This window comes from Rhea americana, unplaced genomic scaffold (assembly GCF_003343005.1).
Source record: "Rhea americana isolate MKP2758 unplaced genomic scaffold, rheAme1 scaffold_96, whole genome shotgun sequence".
Classification (NCBI taxonomy): domain Eukaryota; kingdom Metazoa; phylum Chordata; class Aves; order Rheiformes; family Rheidae; genus Rhea; species Rhea americana.
The window spans coordinates 211661-232113 of NW_028187155.1; the positions used below are offsets into that span (position 1 = coordinate 211661).

Here is a 20453-nt window from a genome sequence, read left to right on the forward strand (position 1 = left end):
GCCTTTCGCAGAGCATTCCAGCTCCTTATGCTGTTAGGAAACCTCATGCTCTGTACATCACCTTTTCACTTCTGAAGACTGTCTTAAACACTGTGTATGTCTCACGGTTTGGGCTGAAGACACACACTGGTTAGGTGTWTCAGTGAGAGGAGCCCAGCTCCTCCTTTCTCTCACCTGCCTCTTACTTCTCAGTACTGTGGATATTCTTTCATTAGATTTTTTTTTCCCTACCCAGAGAGAAAAATCTGTATGGCTCTGTTCTTCCACTGTGTCATGCCTCTGATATGGCRGTGGATATGTTAACAACAGTGTTATTTTCTTTCCATGACAACCTTAAATGCAAACTCTTGCCTGTTCTGGTATGAAAAGTGATAGTATTYCCTCATCTTTATGATTCAGCAAGAAGGACAACCCTCTTGGCAGGGCTGGAAGTTTCCCTGTTGTTCCATTAGAGTTGTTCTGATTCCTCAGGCCTCCTAGAATGACTCGCTCTCTAGGTTTGCCTCTTCTGTCACATCCTCTGCATCTCAGGTATGCAGTTTATTTTGTAACCGGGTGGAGTGGTCTGTTGTTTTTCACTGGAGTAGGYAGTAACAAGGAGAGATTTTAAAATTGAAAGGAGCTCAACTAGTTGCCTTTGGCATTTGCCAGATTTGCGTAAAAGGTTATATTATAAGTCAATAAAAAATGATGAGCTAGGTTGGTGTATTATAAATCGTGTGCTGCTCTGCAGTATGTGGGCAGAGGGAAACATGAACTGTCCAAAGCCACGTTTTTTTTCAGCAAAGGGACTAAGAGGCAGCTGTTACCTAGCTGTTCTCATGGTGTATTGTAACGTTTGAAACAGCTACTCTCCTGGGTTTCTGAAAAACTGCATGAAAATGATGAACGCTACGATGTGCTCCTAAGGGGAGGACAGGGGGAGTTTGGATGTAGAGTAGATGCTACGGCCTCAGATACCGCTCTACCCCCTGAGCAGTTCATGCTACCTGTACTCCTCTCTGAGACACTGCTGCTGCTCGTTTTCCCCCGTCCGTAGTCCTGCCTCTGTCTGGCAGCATAGCCTGGTCTATTTATGTTACAAGTCTATTTATATTGTTTCAGGATAACTTTCATCATTGTTCCAAGTGCATCTGGAAAGAGAGACCGAGGCTTGCTATGTAGCAGCAGACATTAGGAAACAGGGAAAAAATACTTCATCCTCTGCAAAACTTTTTTCCTCTTGGCCCGCAGGATTGAGACTGGTGCTTCGTTTAGCTTCAACCAAATGTCAAATAAAGGATGACTGGTTGAAAAGAAAACGTCCCTAATTTATGGAGTTTCTTGTAAACAAGAACCAACTTCTCAGTTCCCTCTTGCTTCCTGCTTATGTTTTCTTCCCGCACTGGTCAGAGAGAACTTCCTCTTTATCTCTCTGCTTTAAAGACATCGTCTGTCARTCCTTTTTCCTTCCTCCTCTAGTGTTGTAACTTAGTTCTAGTGACATCTTATCTGTGATTTCTTTGTAAGCCTTTTCTGTCTCTCAAAAAGCAAAGGAAACAGAGCCTTTTGAAGATGCACGTTCAGCAAGGCCAACAAAACAGATTGTGAATTGTGATGTGAACACAAAAAGGCYGATTGGAGGAGTGTTTCTAAAAGTTGGCAATGGGGCAAATCATTAAAACTATATTTTTCAGAGCTTCTTTCCTATCCAGCTCTCATAGCGTAAGTGAGGCATATGTTTGGCCTGCAGGATTGAAACAGGAGGGATTATTTTAAAACAATTTCCAAGCAGAGAAAATTGCTCYGAGATTATTTTTACTTTTAGATAAATTTTAAAAATTTTGTTGGTGCCCTTCACCCCARAGAAAACATCTTCCAGTGGAAGTGTGTACAGAAACTGCGTTTTTTGTGARTGTGTGCTCTGGGCGGAAGCTGTTWGTTTCAAACAGGTGACATTAATGACAAATTTGTCCCCAAATAGCCAGTGGAATTGCTATGTCCAGTTCCACAATGTCATATTGAAGAGAAGATGCTYMTTGCCATGAAATGTGGGTATCCGTGGGGTGGAAGGTGGGTGGTAGTAACATAGGGCACCTCAGCTTTGATGTAGGGTTTGGCCAGTGACATGCTGAAATACAGCAGCTAGGACATATTCTCACAGTCCTAGCTCTTACRTGTAAGTGAGGCAAGGTATGTCAGGAGAAGGGATGCTTTAAACAGGCCCAGTTCTGGTCTCTGGAGTTGAAATAGAARGGATAATCTTAAAACAAATTCCAGGTTGAGAATGAAGCTCTCAGATTAATTTTACTTTTATCTAAATGTTTTAAATTATGTTGGTGCCTCTCACTCCCCAAAAGCTATTCCCCAGTGTATGAGGAACKGAAAACTACTGAAAGTAAATTTTCTTTCCATACCTTTCACTGATCCCCAGGGTTTCTGCTTAAACAGATGATTTGGAAGAGGAGTGCAATGGCRTCAGAGAAGACAAGTCTAAAGGCAAAGGAAGAAGATAAAGCAGAATAACCTTGTAGGACAGAGGGAGAGAGAGAACATGCRGAGGTTAACTGGGGATAGTAGGAGACAGAACTTTAATATGCATATGTTCTGTCTTGCAAGTCAGAATTGAAATAGTGTCARTGCTAACTGCTGTCCCATAAATTCACATTTATTGGTTACTTTGATCTAAGAATTTAGCAGACTCAAAAGCTTTATTCCTTCTGCTTAACTGTTCCTAAGACTTAYAGTGCTTCCAACTTTGTGGGAAGTTTCATAATAGTTGATATTTTTCATAAAAGTTCAGCTCCAGAGCTTTAGGATTACAAGCAAATCCTTATTTAAAATTGTTCCTACGCTTCAAAGTTGGGGGYGGGGAGCAAGTGAAAGCACAAATACTACATTTGAAATAGAAAAAAACAAAAGGCAAAAAGTTGCACTTTTTCATATTGTTCTTAATCTCTTCTAATGATTTGCTCACGGCCAAACTGAYCGTTTATTTGCTGTTTGAAACCCAAAATAAAGACATGCTCAGTGATTTTTGGGGGGTCTCTCTCTCTTTTTCTTTTTTTTTTTGGCGACCACCCAGAATATCCTTATCCGTTCTCTAGAAAGAGGTCTCCAGTGTCACTGACCAGATGTTTCTTACATATGCTACCTCTTTTGCATAGTGTCAAAATATTTGGTGCTCCAGCCAGAAGGGCAATGTCAGGGTCCGAGATAATGTTGTGTACACTGTTCAGCCTCTTTTTTTTTTCTTTTTTCCTTTTTTTCCCTCTAGCCTGCACTACCTGACCCCTACTACTCCTGTTCGTGTTGAGTAGTAAGATGAAAGTATTCAGGGTACTCTTTCTGACAAGAAAGGTGCATGGATRTTTGTTAGGAACCTTTTATTAATTAAGCAAATCAATGTAACAGAAATAGTGGGGCTGGAAGATGTTATGTTGTGCATTACCACTCAGTGTTTAGACAGTGCAAAACTACTCTGAGSAGTCATGGTGAATAAACAGGAGTAGGAAGGTGGCTTCTTAGAAATGGAAACGTGCCCTATGCTAGGTAGCATCTAGGGAACTAATGGATAGCTAAACAGTTGGGGAGTCTGTCCTCCCTAACAATTTCCTCTTGATTTCATTTTTTTTTTTGACAGTTCATCCGGTCCACCTTTTCATTTCATGCCTTTCCCTCACCTCTTCTTCTTCAATGTTYCAACAGATTTGGTGGCTGGATCCAGAACTGACATACGGCAATGCCAAGCCATTCGTCTTCACGCAGGGCCACTCGGTGTGTAACCGGTCTTTCTTCCCTTGCTTTGATACACCAGCAGTGAAATGTACCTATTCAGCTACTGTTAAGGTAAGTGACTGAATTGATGTAAATAGATAATTGGGCACTTTGCTGTTCTTATTTTGTGAAAGCAAAGTTATGTTGTAGATGTATATATTATATAAAATATTGTATTAGTTATGATATATAGTGATATAAAAATATAGGATTTTTAGATCCTATAGTCTGGTTTTCCAGATAAAAATGGAGTAGTGTCTTAAAAGCAACTGTGTTGCTTATCACACTTGAGTCTTGCATTCTCAGAACTCCACTGTGGAAGAATACGCCTTAAATGGGTAATATGAGAGAATTTGGTTGGTCACTTCCAGTAGTGGTTGTTGATGACAATACTCAAATTGTAAACTCTTGTTTAAATTGTGTATTCAAACAGTTCTTGAAAGGACAAAGCACGTTTTTATGAAAGCAGCATCAAATAATGTTGCATTTTGGGTAGATGAAATCATTTAATATGAGTGTCCGTATAACTGATATGTTTGACTGGTATTTTCACTGGGAATAGACTGTGGTACAAAAAAATACAGAAATCTTACATTTTATATGTTTTCTAAATGATTGTTTTTTTCATCCATTCCTAAAAGGATGTACATAAAATAAATAAATAGAGAGAGATCTATAGTATAGTTCCTTGGCTGTGATCATCTAGTGAGTTGGTGTGTCTGATGCTGGTCTTTCAGGCCCCAGCAGGCCTCCAGGTGTTGATGAGTGCCACTCAAAGTACCTACTTAGAAGAGGAAGGTGTATACCAATTTTACATGGAATATCCAGTTCCTGCCTACCTAGTGGCCCTGGTGGCAGGAGATCTTATACATGCAGATATAGGTCCAAGGTAAGATTTGCAGCCAGTTGATTYTGCTTTTTGGGTCCCTATGGGGTGCTGTGAGGCTGTTTGGGATAAATGCTTTAAGTCATTGATAAGGGAATAGTTGGGACCAAGAGCTGTGACTGTTCAGAGAGCTTGAGCTTTATTTGGATGCAAAGAATTTTACAACACTGCACTGTAAGGTGAAAGAGATTACTCTTTCATAGATATTTCTTATTACTCGCCCCCCCCCCTTAGTCATTACAGCTACTTTCCTTATTGCCTTCAGGCAATTCAAATGATCTTTGAGTCAATGGTCATCTTTTGCCATGTATCCACTGAGCGTTAGCCTAAAGAAGGCCTAACTGAGGTGACACACCTGTTAGCAATGTTATACTTAGAAGTCTGGTAAGAAGACAGGTTATTCTGTATGAGAGAGAACTTGGTTCATGGAAGTATCACTTGATGTTTTCTGTTTTCTGACAGGAGCAGAGTGTGGGCAGAGCCTTGTCTGCTGCCAACTGCCATCAGTAAGCTTTCTGGCATGGTAGAGCGCTGGTTGAGTGCCGCAGAGAGTCTGTATGGCCCATATATCTGGGGAAGGTGAGTTTAAGAAGTCTTCCAGGAATGTGTAACGGGAACAAAATAAAGCAATCTAAGAAGTGATAGTGCCTCCTCCCTGTGTTAGCAATAACAGGAAAATCAGACTCTCATTGGTGACWCTGTAGTAGTCAGAAACGAACTCTTGGAGTTTTGACTCTCTGTTTGTCAGAGAGGAGCATGGAAGCAGGATGGTGTTCTGCTGGGCCTGGTGGGCAGAAATTGGAGATTTCTAAACACTGCATCTTTCCTGAGGAGGGAAGGGTGTTTTTTTTTTTTTTTTTTTTTTAGGAAAAAAAACTATAGTGTTTGTGATGTAGATCCAACACTGGCCTGAACACTGTTTAAAGAGTATAGTGGGTTTATTTTTAGTTTTGATCCTTCCATTTGGTACTTGACGCGATACACTTATTGAAGTATCCCTGAGAATGCTGAACTGCACTAYACTCAACACAGAGTCGCTGACAGTCCTAATACAAATGATGCTCATAGAATCTGAAGTTAAGCATGACTGTGATTAGATAAGACCTAAAAGAGCGTGTTTTTGAGAGAATTTTTTGATTCTTTGGATGGGAGAAAATGTTTATAAAGGCTTCCTATATTTCTTTCCTAAAGGTAAGCATGAAGAAAGTGTGTGGAGGGGGGTTGTTTGATTTTTGTTGACTTTTTTAAACCCGAAAACAAACCCCACAAAATGTTTGAAATAATCTGAGAACAAGGTGCAGCATGCCAGTGCCAGTTATTGATGGAGAAATTTAGAAAACAAAGTGAGCAGAATTCTTACATTCTGAACCAGAGGGACTAGAATCGTTGTGCTGACCCTACAGGCCCAGCAGATCAATTCACCCGCTCTACAGCTTCCTAGTGTCTCTTTTTGCTGTGAGCCTCTGGGGATGGGGCAAGGATCTGTGTGTGTATGTGAGCAGTGCATGTAGAGTAAACTTGATGGTTCTGGCTATTAGACATACAAATTGAGATCAGTTTGCATACAGGAAGGGAGCCTGATGCTTCTGGTAATTGTTGGACCTGCTACACATGAAAAGAATGGGTAGTCTTATGTCCAAAGCTATGCAGCTCCTTGGCCAAAGAGCTGCAAAATAAAGTCTGTGATCTCCTGATCAGAAGAATGGGCACCACTGGCCTAGGTGATTTGTTTCTGGGATCACAAAAATTGTCAGAAGAGCTTTCCCTAAACGAAAAAAAAAGTCTATGTATGTCTTTTGGAATAGCGGTAACTTACCTATTTCCTCTCTTCCCTCTTTTTTTTTTCCTCTCTCTCCCCCCCCCTAATTTTAGATATGACATTGTTTTTCTTCCTCCATCCTTCCCTATTGTTGCCATGGAAAACCCATGCCTGACCTTCATCATCTCTTCCATTCTGGAGAGTGATGAATTTCTAATTATTGATGTCATTCATGAAGTTGCCCACAGCTGGTTTGGAAACGCAGTCACCAATGCTACTTGGGAAGAGATGTGGCTGAGCGAGGGGCTAGCCACATATGCCCAGCGCCGGATCACCACTGAGACCTACGGTATAGCTGCAGAAGTGTTTTTCCTTACGATATGTCTAATCAGTAATTGCCTCGGGAGCTCCAGAGTCTGTAGGAAGCTGTTTTTCTTTGTTGTTGTGGAACATGCATGGTCCTAGATTTTGCATTGACCATCTTGGATACTTAGGATATGATAGGTTTATTTGGCTTTGGGTGGATTCAATACTTGATATGTATCAGAGGGGTTAGTTGAAATATGTACAGTGTTATAGGAAGATTTGTAGGAACTTTGGAATTACTGATACCAGGAAGGAGTTCGTCTGTCAGACCAAGGTGAGTAGAGGATGCTCCAGAGAAAGATGTAAGAAATTTTAATATAGCTGCATTGTGAAATAACTACCCTCTGAACAAGTATCTTTCTAATACTTGTCAGCTAGTGGTTAGTTGCTATTGGAAAAAATGATGGTATCAAATAAAATGTGCAAGTCTGCCTAGCTAACTCTTTATCTGGGGCTCTCTGTACAGTTGTAGACCCCAGCATTTTATAGCTTATATCAGTGAATTTACAGGTCAGTTGTGTGGTAGTGTCTTTAGAATATATAAATCATTCTTACTACCTTTCAATTTGATTGGACTTTTCTTAAAGTGATTAATAGGAATGTACGTTTTTCTACTTTGTCCCAACATTTTCTTAAAAGTCTGTGCCATGTGTATTCTTATGTGTTTTGTTAAATGATCTTATTCTATTTCATCTTCCTGAAAGTCTTGGCAGCAGAAGTGTTTAGAAGGATGCCTTTGTTTATTCATGTGTATTGTTTTTGGAGATAAGATGGTGATACTGAAATTGTAGGGAAAGATGTGCTGTGAGTGTATATGRAGGCATTCAAAGTGTAGTCTTCGAAAGCTATTGTACACTGAGTAATTCCCAACTTTTAGGACTCTCTTCTATTAAGTCACATTATGTTATACATGACAATCATATGAATAGGCCAAAAGATACTTTTAGATACACATCTTTTATTCCATCTTTGTCTCTCTCTGGCGTAAGATGTGATCCTTGCTGATTTTGGTCTGTTCTCTTGAAATTTGAAACTGGTTGTTTCAAAAAGCAGTTGTTCAGGAAWCTAAGAACTGCCTCTTCCTGTGCCCTTCTTCATTTAACTTTTTCTACAATCCGTTTTATTTCTGGGAAAATCTTGTGATCTAATTCCTGCCCTTTCTGAAGTCTTTTCTGGAGTGTTTTCTGCTGCTAATAGAAAGGCATCTTTGTAATGGCATCCTTTACAGAAATATGAGTCTRGTGACCACCACAGTTCTTGGATCCCACCTAATCCTCCTCCCTATTTCTAGCTTGAAATAATTGCCCTAAATACCGTCTCGGTTCTTTCTTCCTCCTGTGAGGCAGATCTGCCCCTTTATCTTCCATGCAGGCTCTTCTATCTTACAGACATATCCTGGTTCTTCATTCCCATTCTGGTTATGTCAACTTCTTATGTATACAATGAGACTCTATCAGTGAAGTTGAAGACCTAGCGAAGAAAGCTGTGTTAATGTTCCTTGATTTTAGGTATCTTCTAAATCTAACGCCATTTCCCACACCTTTCTACATCTGCAAGAATATAATAAAGATCTCTTGACTTACCGGTGAAGTACAGCTAGTTTGGCTTGAGAGTAAAAACACTTTTAGCAGTATGGAACACTCTGCAGTGCAGTTAGATAGAAGAGGAAGTGTAGCCAACCAAGCTGTAGCTACTAAAGAAATCCTGATGAGTGGAAGGTGAAAACTGTATGATACAATATGATCAAGATGCTAGATAAAGCTTTAGAAAGATCTGCAGGATACTTTATAGCTTTGTTAAATCTAATTCCTTTTCTGTTTGCATCCAAGAGGTGACATTCTTTAAGTAGTATCTCTGACACTGAAAATAGAATTCTAAGAGAAATATCTACCAGTGTACAACGGACATTACTTTTTATAGCACATGTTGCCCCTTAGARGTTACCAGTGCAGCAGTTATTCCAATGCTGTTCTGCTTATCTTGCAAGAATTGATCAGATGATATCAGGGATGTAAATTTTAGCATAATTTTCATGCTGCTTTGTTCTTTCAGTACAGGCTGCTGCATAATCATGATAGTACATACACTGTTTCARGTTCTGACTTCCATTACAAATTGCAATTTTCTCTCGCTATTGTCTTTTACGTTTTCAGTAGTCAGTATTTTGTACATGTGGTAGGTCAGCATTCATTTTTCCAGAACTAACCTGTTTCTTTCTGGGATAGGAGCTGCCTTCACATGCCTGGAGACTGCATTCCGCCTTGATGCTCTCCACAGACAGATGAAGCTCCTTGGAGAAGATAACCCTGTCAGCAAGCTTCAGGTTAAATTGGAGCCAGGTATTGCTTTTGCTGGAGCTACAATACACAGAATTTGAATATATAGATGCTGGAATGTAGAGCAAAAAAAGACTAATTTTTACATGCCCTTTATAAAACAAAGAAAAAAAATTAGTTCRTAAAACAGTCTGAAAGTAAATGAGGGAACTTGCCTTCAGTGAGCTGCATGTTCTGATTTTCAGTTTTTAAAATGTGGATGCAGTTTTCTTCAAACTTTGCTAACTTGAATATGACTATTCTGTTTAAAAATAGAACGTACAGACTCCTCGGGCAGAAACAATGTGTGAAAAACTTCTGCCTTGAAAGCTTGAGTAGCTTTGAAGCTCTGAATGTGTAAACTTAAGTAGTTTATAATGAAGRTATTTTGAAACGTCAGATAATTTTATTAAAAGTTCCTCTTTTTATGTAAGTAATAACCTAACCACATCTGTACTCAYAAACGTAGAAACATATGTGCTTGCTTTCCTGTTGAATCAACTATGCAATGTTAGAAGCTGCTTGGTTATCTCCTGAGCCAAATACACTCATGCATTTTAGTGCTATGTGCCTCTTTGTTGATAGTTCTCTAATTTTATCAGTATCATTGAAAGTAGACATGGAGCCCTACTCTGTGAAGCCATCTTCACTCTAGATTCATAGAATAACCTAAAATGCACATAGGGATATCACTGGGACTCAGTGGAATGGAAGAGGAAACGGTTAGTGTGTTGGAAGTCTCCGAAAAAGGAATACGTAATGCTTTCCTTGTATTGAAATCTATGGTAATTCTTTGGGTTTGGGGCTGAAAAAAGGTTTTGTTTTCAAATTCCAGGTGTGCTTTTAGTGTTTTCTCATTTGAAGTGACTTGTTCCATAGGGAATTAATATTTAGCCTCCAGTCATTGATTTTTCAGCTGTGTGCTTGGGCTGCTTTTCAGATGACACAGAGCAGTAAAATAAATGTACTGATAACAGACTTGTTTTGTTTTTAAGTCCCTGCACTTTGACTGTGTGATTTCTAGGGGGTCTGCACATTTAGGAGAATTGGAAATAGTGTCCTCATTAAACAGTGTCTTGTAACTCTTTTTTTTTTTTCTTTCAGGTGTAAATCCTAGTAATTTAATGAACCTCTTCACCTATGAGAAAGGCTACTGCTTTGTTTACTACCTGTCTCAGCTCTGTGGAGACCCAAGACACTTCGACTCCTTCCTAAGAGTTAGTGTGAATATGTACCTACAACACCTAAAACATGTTTCTCTTAAGATGTAGAATCTCTGTGGTTTCAGGTTTTGTCACTATGACTCATTGTCATGGTAATTATGGATAAAGTAGAATACAAGGATGTCTGAGACGGAAGAACAGTGTGGCCCTTTCTGCCATGCTGGGATTATCCTCAATGCATGACATGATTTTTGTGAGTTTTCTCTTAAATGCATGTGCCTGTGGTCGTCTTCCATCTTAGACTCTGAGCTTATGAGGTTGCCAAATACAGAGGAGTAATGTATTTTTATATATATATATATATATATATATATATATATATATATATATATATATCCTGTTCTGCGCTCCAAATAATTAAAAAGCAGTTACAACGTGGGTTAGTTATGACTGGAATAATGTGACTTTATTCAAAACAGAATTCTCAGCATTTGCTTTTTAAGCCATAGTGACTGGAAACCCAGCTCCCTAGAAAATAATGGTTTCCTATATTTGGGGGCAGCTTTGGTATCTTGGAGCACATCTGCTAAATCCTCTAGAAAAGTGTATCAGCTATTGACTTCTTTTTGAGTAGTGACACAATTTATTGCTTTTTGTTTTTACTGCATGCATTTTCTCTTCCTTCTCCTCTTCCCATCTATCCCCCATTCTATCTTCTCTCTTATATAGTTATGTCAGGGCATAGTCTACGTGAACAATACGGTAGCCAGCTGTACTCTTGACTTTCACAAGTGTGAAGTATGAGGAAACCTTTCTGCGCTTGATATGTTAGTGTGTCAGTGATCTGGATCAGAAAAAAACTGTACTTGGCTGTCAGTATCTTTGCAGCTACCCTATTTTTTCTTGTTATAGTGCTTTCCTCATTTTATGGTTGGGGGAAACATTTTCTTGATTTAAACCCTCACCTACTTTCCAAATACCTGTTCTCACTCTTCTATCCATTTTCTTTTTGAGTACAGTGGTTCTCCATCAATTGAAGGCTGTCTTTCTTCTAACCATAATTTACCCTTTATGCTGTTTCAGGCCTACATTGAGAAGTACAAATTTACCAGTGTTGTGGCTCAAGATCTTCTGGATTCCTTCCTGAATTTTTTTCCAGAGCTGAAAGAGCAATGTGTTGAGAGCAAAGAAGGTAGGGAGGAGATTTTCTTTTAGCCAACTGCAGAAACTATAGAAACTGTGGATGATAAATTTTGTGCTTGGCTTAGAGAATGCATGAGCAGATGCTAAGTTTGAGGCAAACAAAACCCTTTGGCAGGAGCCAGATGTTCACGTTAAAATTGGTTGTGATGATTTACTGTTACTGCGTCTGTGCTGGGAAATATCTTAAATTGCCAAACAGTTTCAGCCTTAATCATCTGAGTGCCCCTTGGTTAACTTTCTGATTAGCTCATCTTTCACTCTGCAGACGAAGTGATCAGTGTATATGCCATTTACACATGTTCAAATGGAAATCATCATGATTACAGGAAGAGGACGATGGGAACTTAAACTGAAATTCCATGTATTTTAATTACAGGAAACGCGCTTTGAAAACTGTAATGTTCCCAAGATCCTTTATGCATGTAAACTCTCTTTTCACTGTTTCCTCTCTTGTCATCCTCTCCTTACAACCTTTTCTTGCTCATGGATTTGCAAAGATCTGTAGTCTATTAGATGTTTATTAGCTTGTTTTCTTAAAGAAATGAGACTACCATGATCAGACCATGTGTCCATCCTTGCAAATAATCATCAAACCCATTTGGTCAGTTTAAACCAAATTGGCAGGGGAGTACAGCTCTACTAAGTTTCTACAATTTTGTGGAAGCTGCCTGCAGAGACATGTAGATTAGTGCTCCTACTGTGGGAAAGGTTGCAGCGTGAGCTCAGCACTTCTGTGTTTTGTTTGGCCCACTGTTGGCTAATGAGGGAACCACAGTCTGTGCTAACTCTGCTTGGCTGGAATTCAGGACATGAAGGAGAGAGGAGTTTCAGTGGAGATGGTGTGGAACTGGAAGTGTTGCCAAGGGTAGGAAAGTGCTGAGGTGGTAGAGGTTCAAGGAGGGGCAGCTCTGTTGGAAAATAGGCTCTGTTGGTTCTGCCACTTGTTGAGAAACTTTTTTGGTTTTTACTTACTGATGGTATAAATGAATYTAAAATTGCTTATGTTTTTGCTGGTTGAGATAGAAAGGGTTTAGTCAGCCCTCTCACCTACTTTTCTTATGAAGCAGATTTTCCCCCATTTTTTTGCAGAATCATAGACATTTGTCTGCCTAGCAGCTTTGATAGCATATGTTTCTCAAGAACTTACTGCTGTGTGTAAATGCTAGGTAACATTATGGTTAAATTTGGCATAGATTTTACTGACACTTTCCCAGATGTAGCACTGGCTACGCTGATGAATCTGCCAACAYTGCGGCTCTCGCTTCTGATATGTCACTATAACTATAGGTTGGTCTGATTTCCTATTGTTAGAACCTCTCTTAAAGTGTGCTAGAGGCAGTTCTGAACCTTGACACAGCCAAGCCACCTATAGCTTGACACATTTTGGTGTTCTACTTGACACATTTTGGTGCTTCTTATTCCAGGACTGGAGTTTGAACGTTGGCTCAATGCTACAGGACCTCCGTTAGCTGAGCCAGATTTATCTCAGGGATCCAGTCTGACCAGACCAGTGGAGAATCTCTTCAAACTCTGGACCACCGAGCCACTGGATTCTGCTGCTGCTGCCAGCAGTGCTGACCTCACTAAATGGAGAACATTTCAAACTGTGCTTTTCTTGGACAGATTGCTGGATGGGTCACCACTGCCACATGGTGGGTACTCTTATCAGGATGGTAGAAAAGTATTTCTGGAATGAAGACTTCAATTCTTTCTTTTTTGGGGAGGGAGAGGGGTGATAATCACAAAAAAGAAAGAACAACCACACCCCAAGCTGAGTTTATCGTTTATTATTCTCTAATGACTCTCAAATATGACAAAATATGTCATAGTAATATGTTCTTTCTCTGCGTATCTGCTCTCTTCAGCGGTGATAAAAAAGCTTTCGGAATGTTACTCCTCTCAGCTGGACTCCATGAATGCAGAGATCCGTATCCGCTGGTTGCAGATTGTAGTCCGAAATGACTATTATCCAGACCTTTACAAAGTCCGACGCTTCTTGGAAAACCAGGTACTAACTGCTGGATTAAAATCACTGCACCTCTCAGTGCATGAGACATGTGCATGAGACATGCGACGTGAAAGACCTTGGAACTTCTGCTTCCTGGCCAAGTGTAGACCAGGTGTGTTGCAAAGGGGCCAAGCATGGCTCACCTGCTAGCGGGTGGGGAGGAATGGGCAGATGTAATTTGAATTGCCTACCAATAATCTCTGCTTTTCTAGCCTAACTCAATACCCTTGTCCCAGCTCTGCCCAATGCATTTTTTGTGTTGCTTTGTAGTAGCCCTGGCTTTTCTAGAGCAGAATTTTTCACAATACTACATCGTGACTTTTTTTCTTTTTTCCTGTGAATATTTACACTTCAAGCAAGGCTAGGGCTCATCAAATTCATTTCAGTAGTTGTTTTATTGTGCAGAAGTAAAAGGTTACTGCAGGCATTTGCTGTGGCCTGTTCTCCTTGGCCTTTTAAGTAATTCTGTTATTTGTGGAAACAGCTCAGTCTTACAGATCAAGTAATTTTTTTATCATTTGTAAAAATTTTWGTATTAGATTTATTTAGAATAGAAGAAATGTGATGTTTGTGTCCAACCTGAAGTCATTCAGGGTTGTCTGAGTAATTGTGGAATGGCTGAATCTCTTGCCTTTCACTGAAGTGGTATTATCCAGTTTTCCTTTTTTGCAGATGTCTCGGATGTACACAATTCCACTTTATGAGGACCTTTGCACTGGCACCCTGAAGTCTTTTGCCTTAGAAATTTTTTACCAGACCCAAAACCAGCTGCACCCCAATTTGCGGAAAACCATCCAGCAGATCTTATCACAGGGCTTGAATCCACTTCCTGCCATAGACACTACAGCAGTCACTACAGACACACCAGCAATGGTGCTTGAGGACAAAGTCTCAGAGGCCACTAATGGTGCCATTTCACTCAGGGATGTTAATGTGTCTGCTTAGATCACCAGCTCATGCCAGCCATGAAGCTTGAAAATGGGGACAGGAATAGAGGAAAGATACAAAGTGTCACCTCCTTTCTCTCAGCCCTGCAGCTGCAGTGTGTTGTTGTAACTGGATTTCTTTTCCCAAAACACAAAGCAAATGTGCCTTCAAGTACCCAGCATGTGACACTGCCAGGCTTCGGAGATCTCCTTCAGCTGTGGGATGGATATTTTGATTTAGTTTATACTGAGCAGGGTCGAGTGSATATCCAGGGAAAGCGGACAGTTCTCTTTCCTGAGGCTCTTCTGGATGATTTCTCTGAGCTTCTTTTGTTTGAGGCCACTGAGGCACATCCTACTTGCTGTGTATATGTTGCTGGGGAGTGTATATGTATCCAGCTGCCATTAACCTGATATTTGGGCCAGAGTTCTGCAAAGGAGAGACTCAGGAATTTTAAGTGGCAGGAAAATGATTTCATGTTATGCTCCTTACTGTGACAGAAGTGTTGTGATTTGGGAGGTAGGGGACTAATGCTTAAATAATTGAGAAACTAATTTTAAATAGTGTCTGGGTTTTTTCCCCAGTTGGATAAATAATAATGCTTTTTATATATATACACCTATATATATGAATATATAGATGTGTGTGTATATATATATATATATATATTCATATGTATATGAAGAGCAGGGAAATCTTATGATGGATTTGAAATCCCTCCAGAGTTAACCCTACCCTCAGTTTTTCCTTTGCACTCATTGGGACAAGCAATAATGAAACATTTAGGCTCGAATTTTCAGAAAAAAATAAATTAGGTGCCCAAGTGCCATCAATTCTGGTAATGGCTGGATGCCTAAATCTTTTTTAACTGTTTTGACAAGTCTAGCTGTAACCCTTGTTAGTGTCTAAGGATTTGTAGCATGTGCGTTCTTCAGATGCACTATGGATTTTCCATTCTGTCCCTTTGGAAGAATTAACAGGACCTTTTACTTAATTTTTTAAAAGATCCTTAGCATGTGTTGGGCCTATAAGTCAACCATGAAGATATCCATGCTAAAATTGTATTGCCTTGAATAACAACTGCCTGAATAACAGTTGCTCGGTSATATGATAGTCTGAGGGAAGCGCCCTCTTTCTTGGTGTGCAACTTTTAAGCCTCGCATTACCCGAGTCTGTTCTGACTCACGGAGGTGGGAAGATGCCAATTCATTTACACAGCGTGCTATTTCTCTAGATAACTAGCCAGGCACCCAGGACAGAGAGATCCTCTCTTCTGTCTGTGCCATCTCGTCTCAGAAGTGCTGAGGGCAAAGCGTTGTTGGGGTTGCTGTTGCAGCCCGAGGGAATTGCACAGTACAGGTGATGGTTTTTAGACTCTGTGCCACATTCTTTAAAATGTGGGTCATTTGTGTGCCTCTTGGTGAGCTCCCAGTAGTTGTCTCTGAGCTGATGTATGACCGTGACAGTTTGATTAACAGGTCAAACCTTTGGGAGAGGCTCAGCTAACGGACATGCGAGAGAGAATGTGTGGAATCCTTTTGGGCAAATTTTAGTGCTGCTATGAGGATCTGTATAGCACAGGAAGATGGGAAGCTCGGGAGATGTTTTTTTCACCAAAAAATCTGTTTACACCCATGTGTGGATGGGGACTTAGGTGCTGTTACTGGATCTGTATTTTCTGGCTTTAAATTAATTTGGACTTCACTGTAGCCTTAGCCTGGGCTGAACTGGGATAAAGCAATAATAAACTCAGGCCTCCTTAGTGCTTCGTTAGGTTTCAAAATGGGCCATCTGCATTATTGGGCTTGAGAACGCCAAGCTCTGCTCTTTACTCCTTGAATGGAGTTATCTTTTTCGTTCTGTTTTGTTTTCCCGGAGGGAATGGAGAATGATGTTTTATGTACAAATCTCTTTCCTTTTTATTTGTTGCTCTCTTGAAAGAGATTTGTGCAAGCTGACTTTCCACTTCCTGATTTGCCACTGTTGGTGCTGCGTCTCCTAGACCCCACTGCAAGCAGTGGCAGCCTGGCCAGGACCAGTAACCACTAGCATCGTTTGGAATCAGAGGCCTCCATTTTAACATGTTTTATTTTGTGGGAGAACGTATGCGAGCCTGATGGGAATTTTTAATTTACATGGATGCCTTATGATGATTGTCAAATTAAACTAAGCTCTGTGACAAGTTTAGCCTTTTTGGCTGTTTTTCAGTGTCCCTGCTGTAGACATATGGAAGAGCTAACTTGGTACGTTGTCTTTGTTTTGTTGTTTTCTGGAGTATAGCACATAAGGAGTTTGGAAGCTACTTAAAAGCTGCACAGCAAAAAGTTGGAGAGGAGGCAAAAGAAAATAATCAAAAGTAAATATTATTTGTTGTATTACAACTGTCTGAAATAGATCATATCAGCTGTGTGTTTGCATATACGTGCATCGGAACAGGGATGTGCTGGCTGAACCTAACAGACCTTTCCTGATTAAAGAATGCAAGATTTAAGTTAGCATTTCTGTTCTTATCTAYGTGAGATCCCATCAGATGGCTATTTCATAAGCCTTGTTCTCTAAAACATAGAAGCAGAGTAAGATTTGTTGAAAATATTCCATACTTCTTTCTTCAGGTACTTTAGCTCTTCCTGTGAACAAGGAATGCATTTTTATTTTGAAGAGAGAAAAAATTGGGAGTGTGTTTGTGGGGATAAGCCTACCTTTTGTTGATACAAAATAAATTGCTTCAGGCAACTTTCTATCATGATCTTTCCTAGACTTTATGTTGACTGGAAACTTGGACTGAGATTAAATAGAAACTGTTTATGGGCCCTATCTTTGCTAGTTCATTTCTGACACGTTAAAGTAAAATTAATACAGCAAATTGGTTTTAAGCAGATATCAAGAGATAGTTACCTTCCTTTTTCTGAAAATCAAAGCTATTATTTACTTTGTTTATTTCATTGTGGCCTTGAGCAGGGTGATATGGGATCTAGAAATATCACTTGTGGAAAAGCTCTGAAGAGCTAAACACTTTAATAAAATGGAATATTACTAACTTTATCTTTTTAGCATTTCATAGTCATGTTGGATAATATATTAGGTATAATTCCTGTTAGCTGCACATTTTACTCTGTCAAGCTTGTACCAGTAATTATGCTGCTATGGTTATATTACAAAACCCTCACTGTGCGCTCTTTATTAACCAAGAGCAATTCTAGCAAGCATCTCAAACATTATGATTTAACCAAAGTTTTGTCACATTCTCACACTACAGTGACCTTGGCCGTTGCCTTTTTTTGGATAACAGGCAACCTTTTGTACTTCTATGCTAAGCACGCTTACTGCGCAACTCACTTAGGTCAAGTACACTTCTTCACTTTGGTTTCTCTGCTTGTATTTGTCCAAAGTTAAAATACCTCAATACAAGCAACACTTACAAATCACAGGACGCTTGTTTTCACACTTTTTATCAAGGCTAGTAGCAGCTTAAAGTCATTGCGACTACGATATCGGACTTTATGTATAAAACAAGCCACAGCAGAAATCACAGTTTGAGAGTTACGAAACAACTAGCGTTTGAGACACAAAATTTTTTTCTCTTTGGAGGACCAAATTTAAATGACATGGAATTTGCTGAAGCCCTGGCTAAATTGTTCTCGTCGTTAATTATATGCCCTCCTAAAAATGTCTGCCTAATTTCTAGTTTGGATTTGTATAGTTTCAGCTTCCACATCTTGAAGCTATTGCCTTGTTTGACAAACATAGACACTGTTTACTGATAGTAACCTCTTGTCCATGTAAGTACCTCTTAATTCTCAGAGAAGACAAATTGAGTTGTTTAGTCTCTTGCTGCAAGGTATATTTTCTTCACTTCATGTATTGCTTTAGTTCTCATGTGGAGCATGATGTTTCAGCATCCTTTTAAAATGAAATCACCAGAACTGCATACTGTTTCTCAAAAATTACCTCAAATGCTGCTGTCTGTATGTTCTGCACCAACTTAAAAAGAGATTTTTATTAATGTTGTCGGATGTATCCTGTTCTTTCAGTAATTACGATAGTAAGTTGGGCACTGGTTAGAAGGTGTTGTATATTGACATGGTAACCTTTTCTCTTATACCCAAGGAGTGCAGAGAGACGTTACTCCATACTCTGGAGGTGACTYTCTTTCTTTTCATTGTCTACAGAAGAAGACTAGCTAGTTGAGTTAAACTATTGTCCCTGTGTGAATACCGCCTACCACTCCTTCACCATGTGCATGCGCCTTCTGCACTTGAAAAGTCACATCTTATTCCTCTGATCTCTTGTTAAGAGAGCTAGGATTGTGATGAACATGGCATGCTCTGTGCTCCACAAAGATGAGGCTTTACTGTAGTAAAGAGAAATCTCTCTTTAAAATTTAAGAAATGACATTAACAGGTTTTGCAGAGTATTGTATCCCTTTCCAAAAGCGTACTTACTGAGATGCTGGGTTTTAAGGAAGAGTGGGAGGTGTTATGTAAGGATGGGAGACTGGAGTGTTGTTCATGCCTCTGTGATTTGGTGGAAAGGGATTAGTGAGTCCAAGTCATAAATGGTTGACATTCTGCATATGATCTATGGAAGCATCAGCTTCTTGCATTGTTTTAATTTTGGTATCATGCATCATATTGTTCTTGTGCACTATTGTAACCAATACAATAGTGTGTAGAGCTGGAGCTGTGTTCTGCCTTATGATGTATCTGAAGTAATGGTGGAAGTTTTTATCTAGCATGGAAGTCGTCCTCAGGCTGCGCCACGCCATCTTTCTAGAAGAAGAGTGAATTTTCCCACTAGCTGAAGAGCATAGTGTATTACCAAGCTGCTCCAAGCTGTCTGAAAACCAGCAGGGACTTCTTTCACGCTCTCCTGAGCATAAAACTCAAATCCCCTCTTTTCAATCTCCCTTAAGCTGCAGAGTGAGATTCTGCATTATTCATCTGATCCAGCACTGGCCACTCTCAGTCTAGAGGTATTGCATGGACTAATAAAGCTCCAAGGACTTTGTGCCTTCCTGATCTTGGTATTGGGATCTAAAGGATTGGAAGAGTTCCCATGTGCAATTTAAGGATCCTCTACGTGTCAGAGTCTGTCTGGATGATTGGGAGGGAATCTTAGGAAGCATCTTCAACCATGGGCCAAGTGAATTCTCCTTTTTAGAAGATAAAGGTGAGAATGTGTGTAAACAGCATTGCTCAGATTACTTTTTAACTATCTCTCTGTCCTGGAACCATCTGCAGTTGGAGACAAATGACTAATGTGAACACAAGTTTGATGAAACCCAGACTGTGGAAAAATGATCATGAAAATATCATCACATACGTATCTAACAAAGGCTGGTCTTCACATTGAAATTAGCTTGCTATTTAACCACAGGCAAATTCCTTTTAACTGTTTCAATTTCCACAGAAACTGGACTCAGCCTCTTGGCATCTGTTCTCCTTTACAAGGAAATGTGAAGCATTGAAAAACTGACATAAACGCAAGTGTCAATTTGTCTTAAAACATCTCCTCAGGACTTGCTGTTTATATATACTTGTTTTCTTTTCTTTTGTCTTCAGGAATAGGTGAATCCAGTAGGACTGCCAGGAGGGCAACAGAGAAAATTCTCTGCTGCCTTTGTTCTGAAAAGCTTTGGGGTTAGTAGAAACAAAATACTGCCTGCTGCATAATGGATTAATTTCACTGCCCATTGCCAGCTTTGTACTCAGGGCAAGCAAAGTACATCAGATATCTTAGAGACTAAGAAACATCAATCTCTTTCCTTCTAATGGTCATAGATGAATACAGGTAGATGTGTAACTAGTTCACTGTTCCAGGCAGGAGCTACTATATTTACAACATTAGAGCTCAGCATTCATACTACTTCTACAATCTGCCCTTTAATGGATTTTTTACAATTGTGGTCTGTGATTGCCATTTCCAGAATAAAGCAGCAAGGGTGAAATCACACAGATGACAGCCTCACTGTTTCTAAGACAGAGCTCTTTTTTTTCCTTTCCCTCCCCCAGCAGAGACCTATCCTGTGTCAGCATAGCCCGTGCAGCTGCAACTCTATTGCCTGAGCATT

At 39.8% G+C, this 20453-nt stretch overlaps 1 protein-coding gene across 1 annotated transcript; it reads left to right on the plus strand.

Annotated features, from left to right (window-relative positions):
* The first annotated feature begins 3675 nt into the window (after positions 1-3675).
* On the plus strand, positions 3676-20337 carry RNPEPL1 (arginyl aminopeptidase like 1). Its single transcript, XM_085325100.1, has 10 exons — positions 3676-3828; positions 4494-4645; positions 5105-5221; positions 6515-6750; positions 8993-9106; positions 10187-10299; positions 11329-11437; positions 12873-13100; positions 13314-13456; positions 14129-20337. The coding sequence occupies exons 1-10, from the start codon at positions 3676-3678 to the stop codon at positions 14399-14401; spliced, it is 1638 nt and encodes a 545-aa protein (XP_085181226.1). The 3' UTR covers positions 14402-20337.
* The last annotated feature ends 116 nt before the right edge of the window (positions 20338-20453 follow it).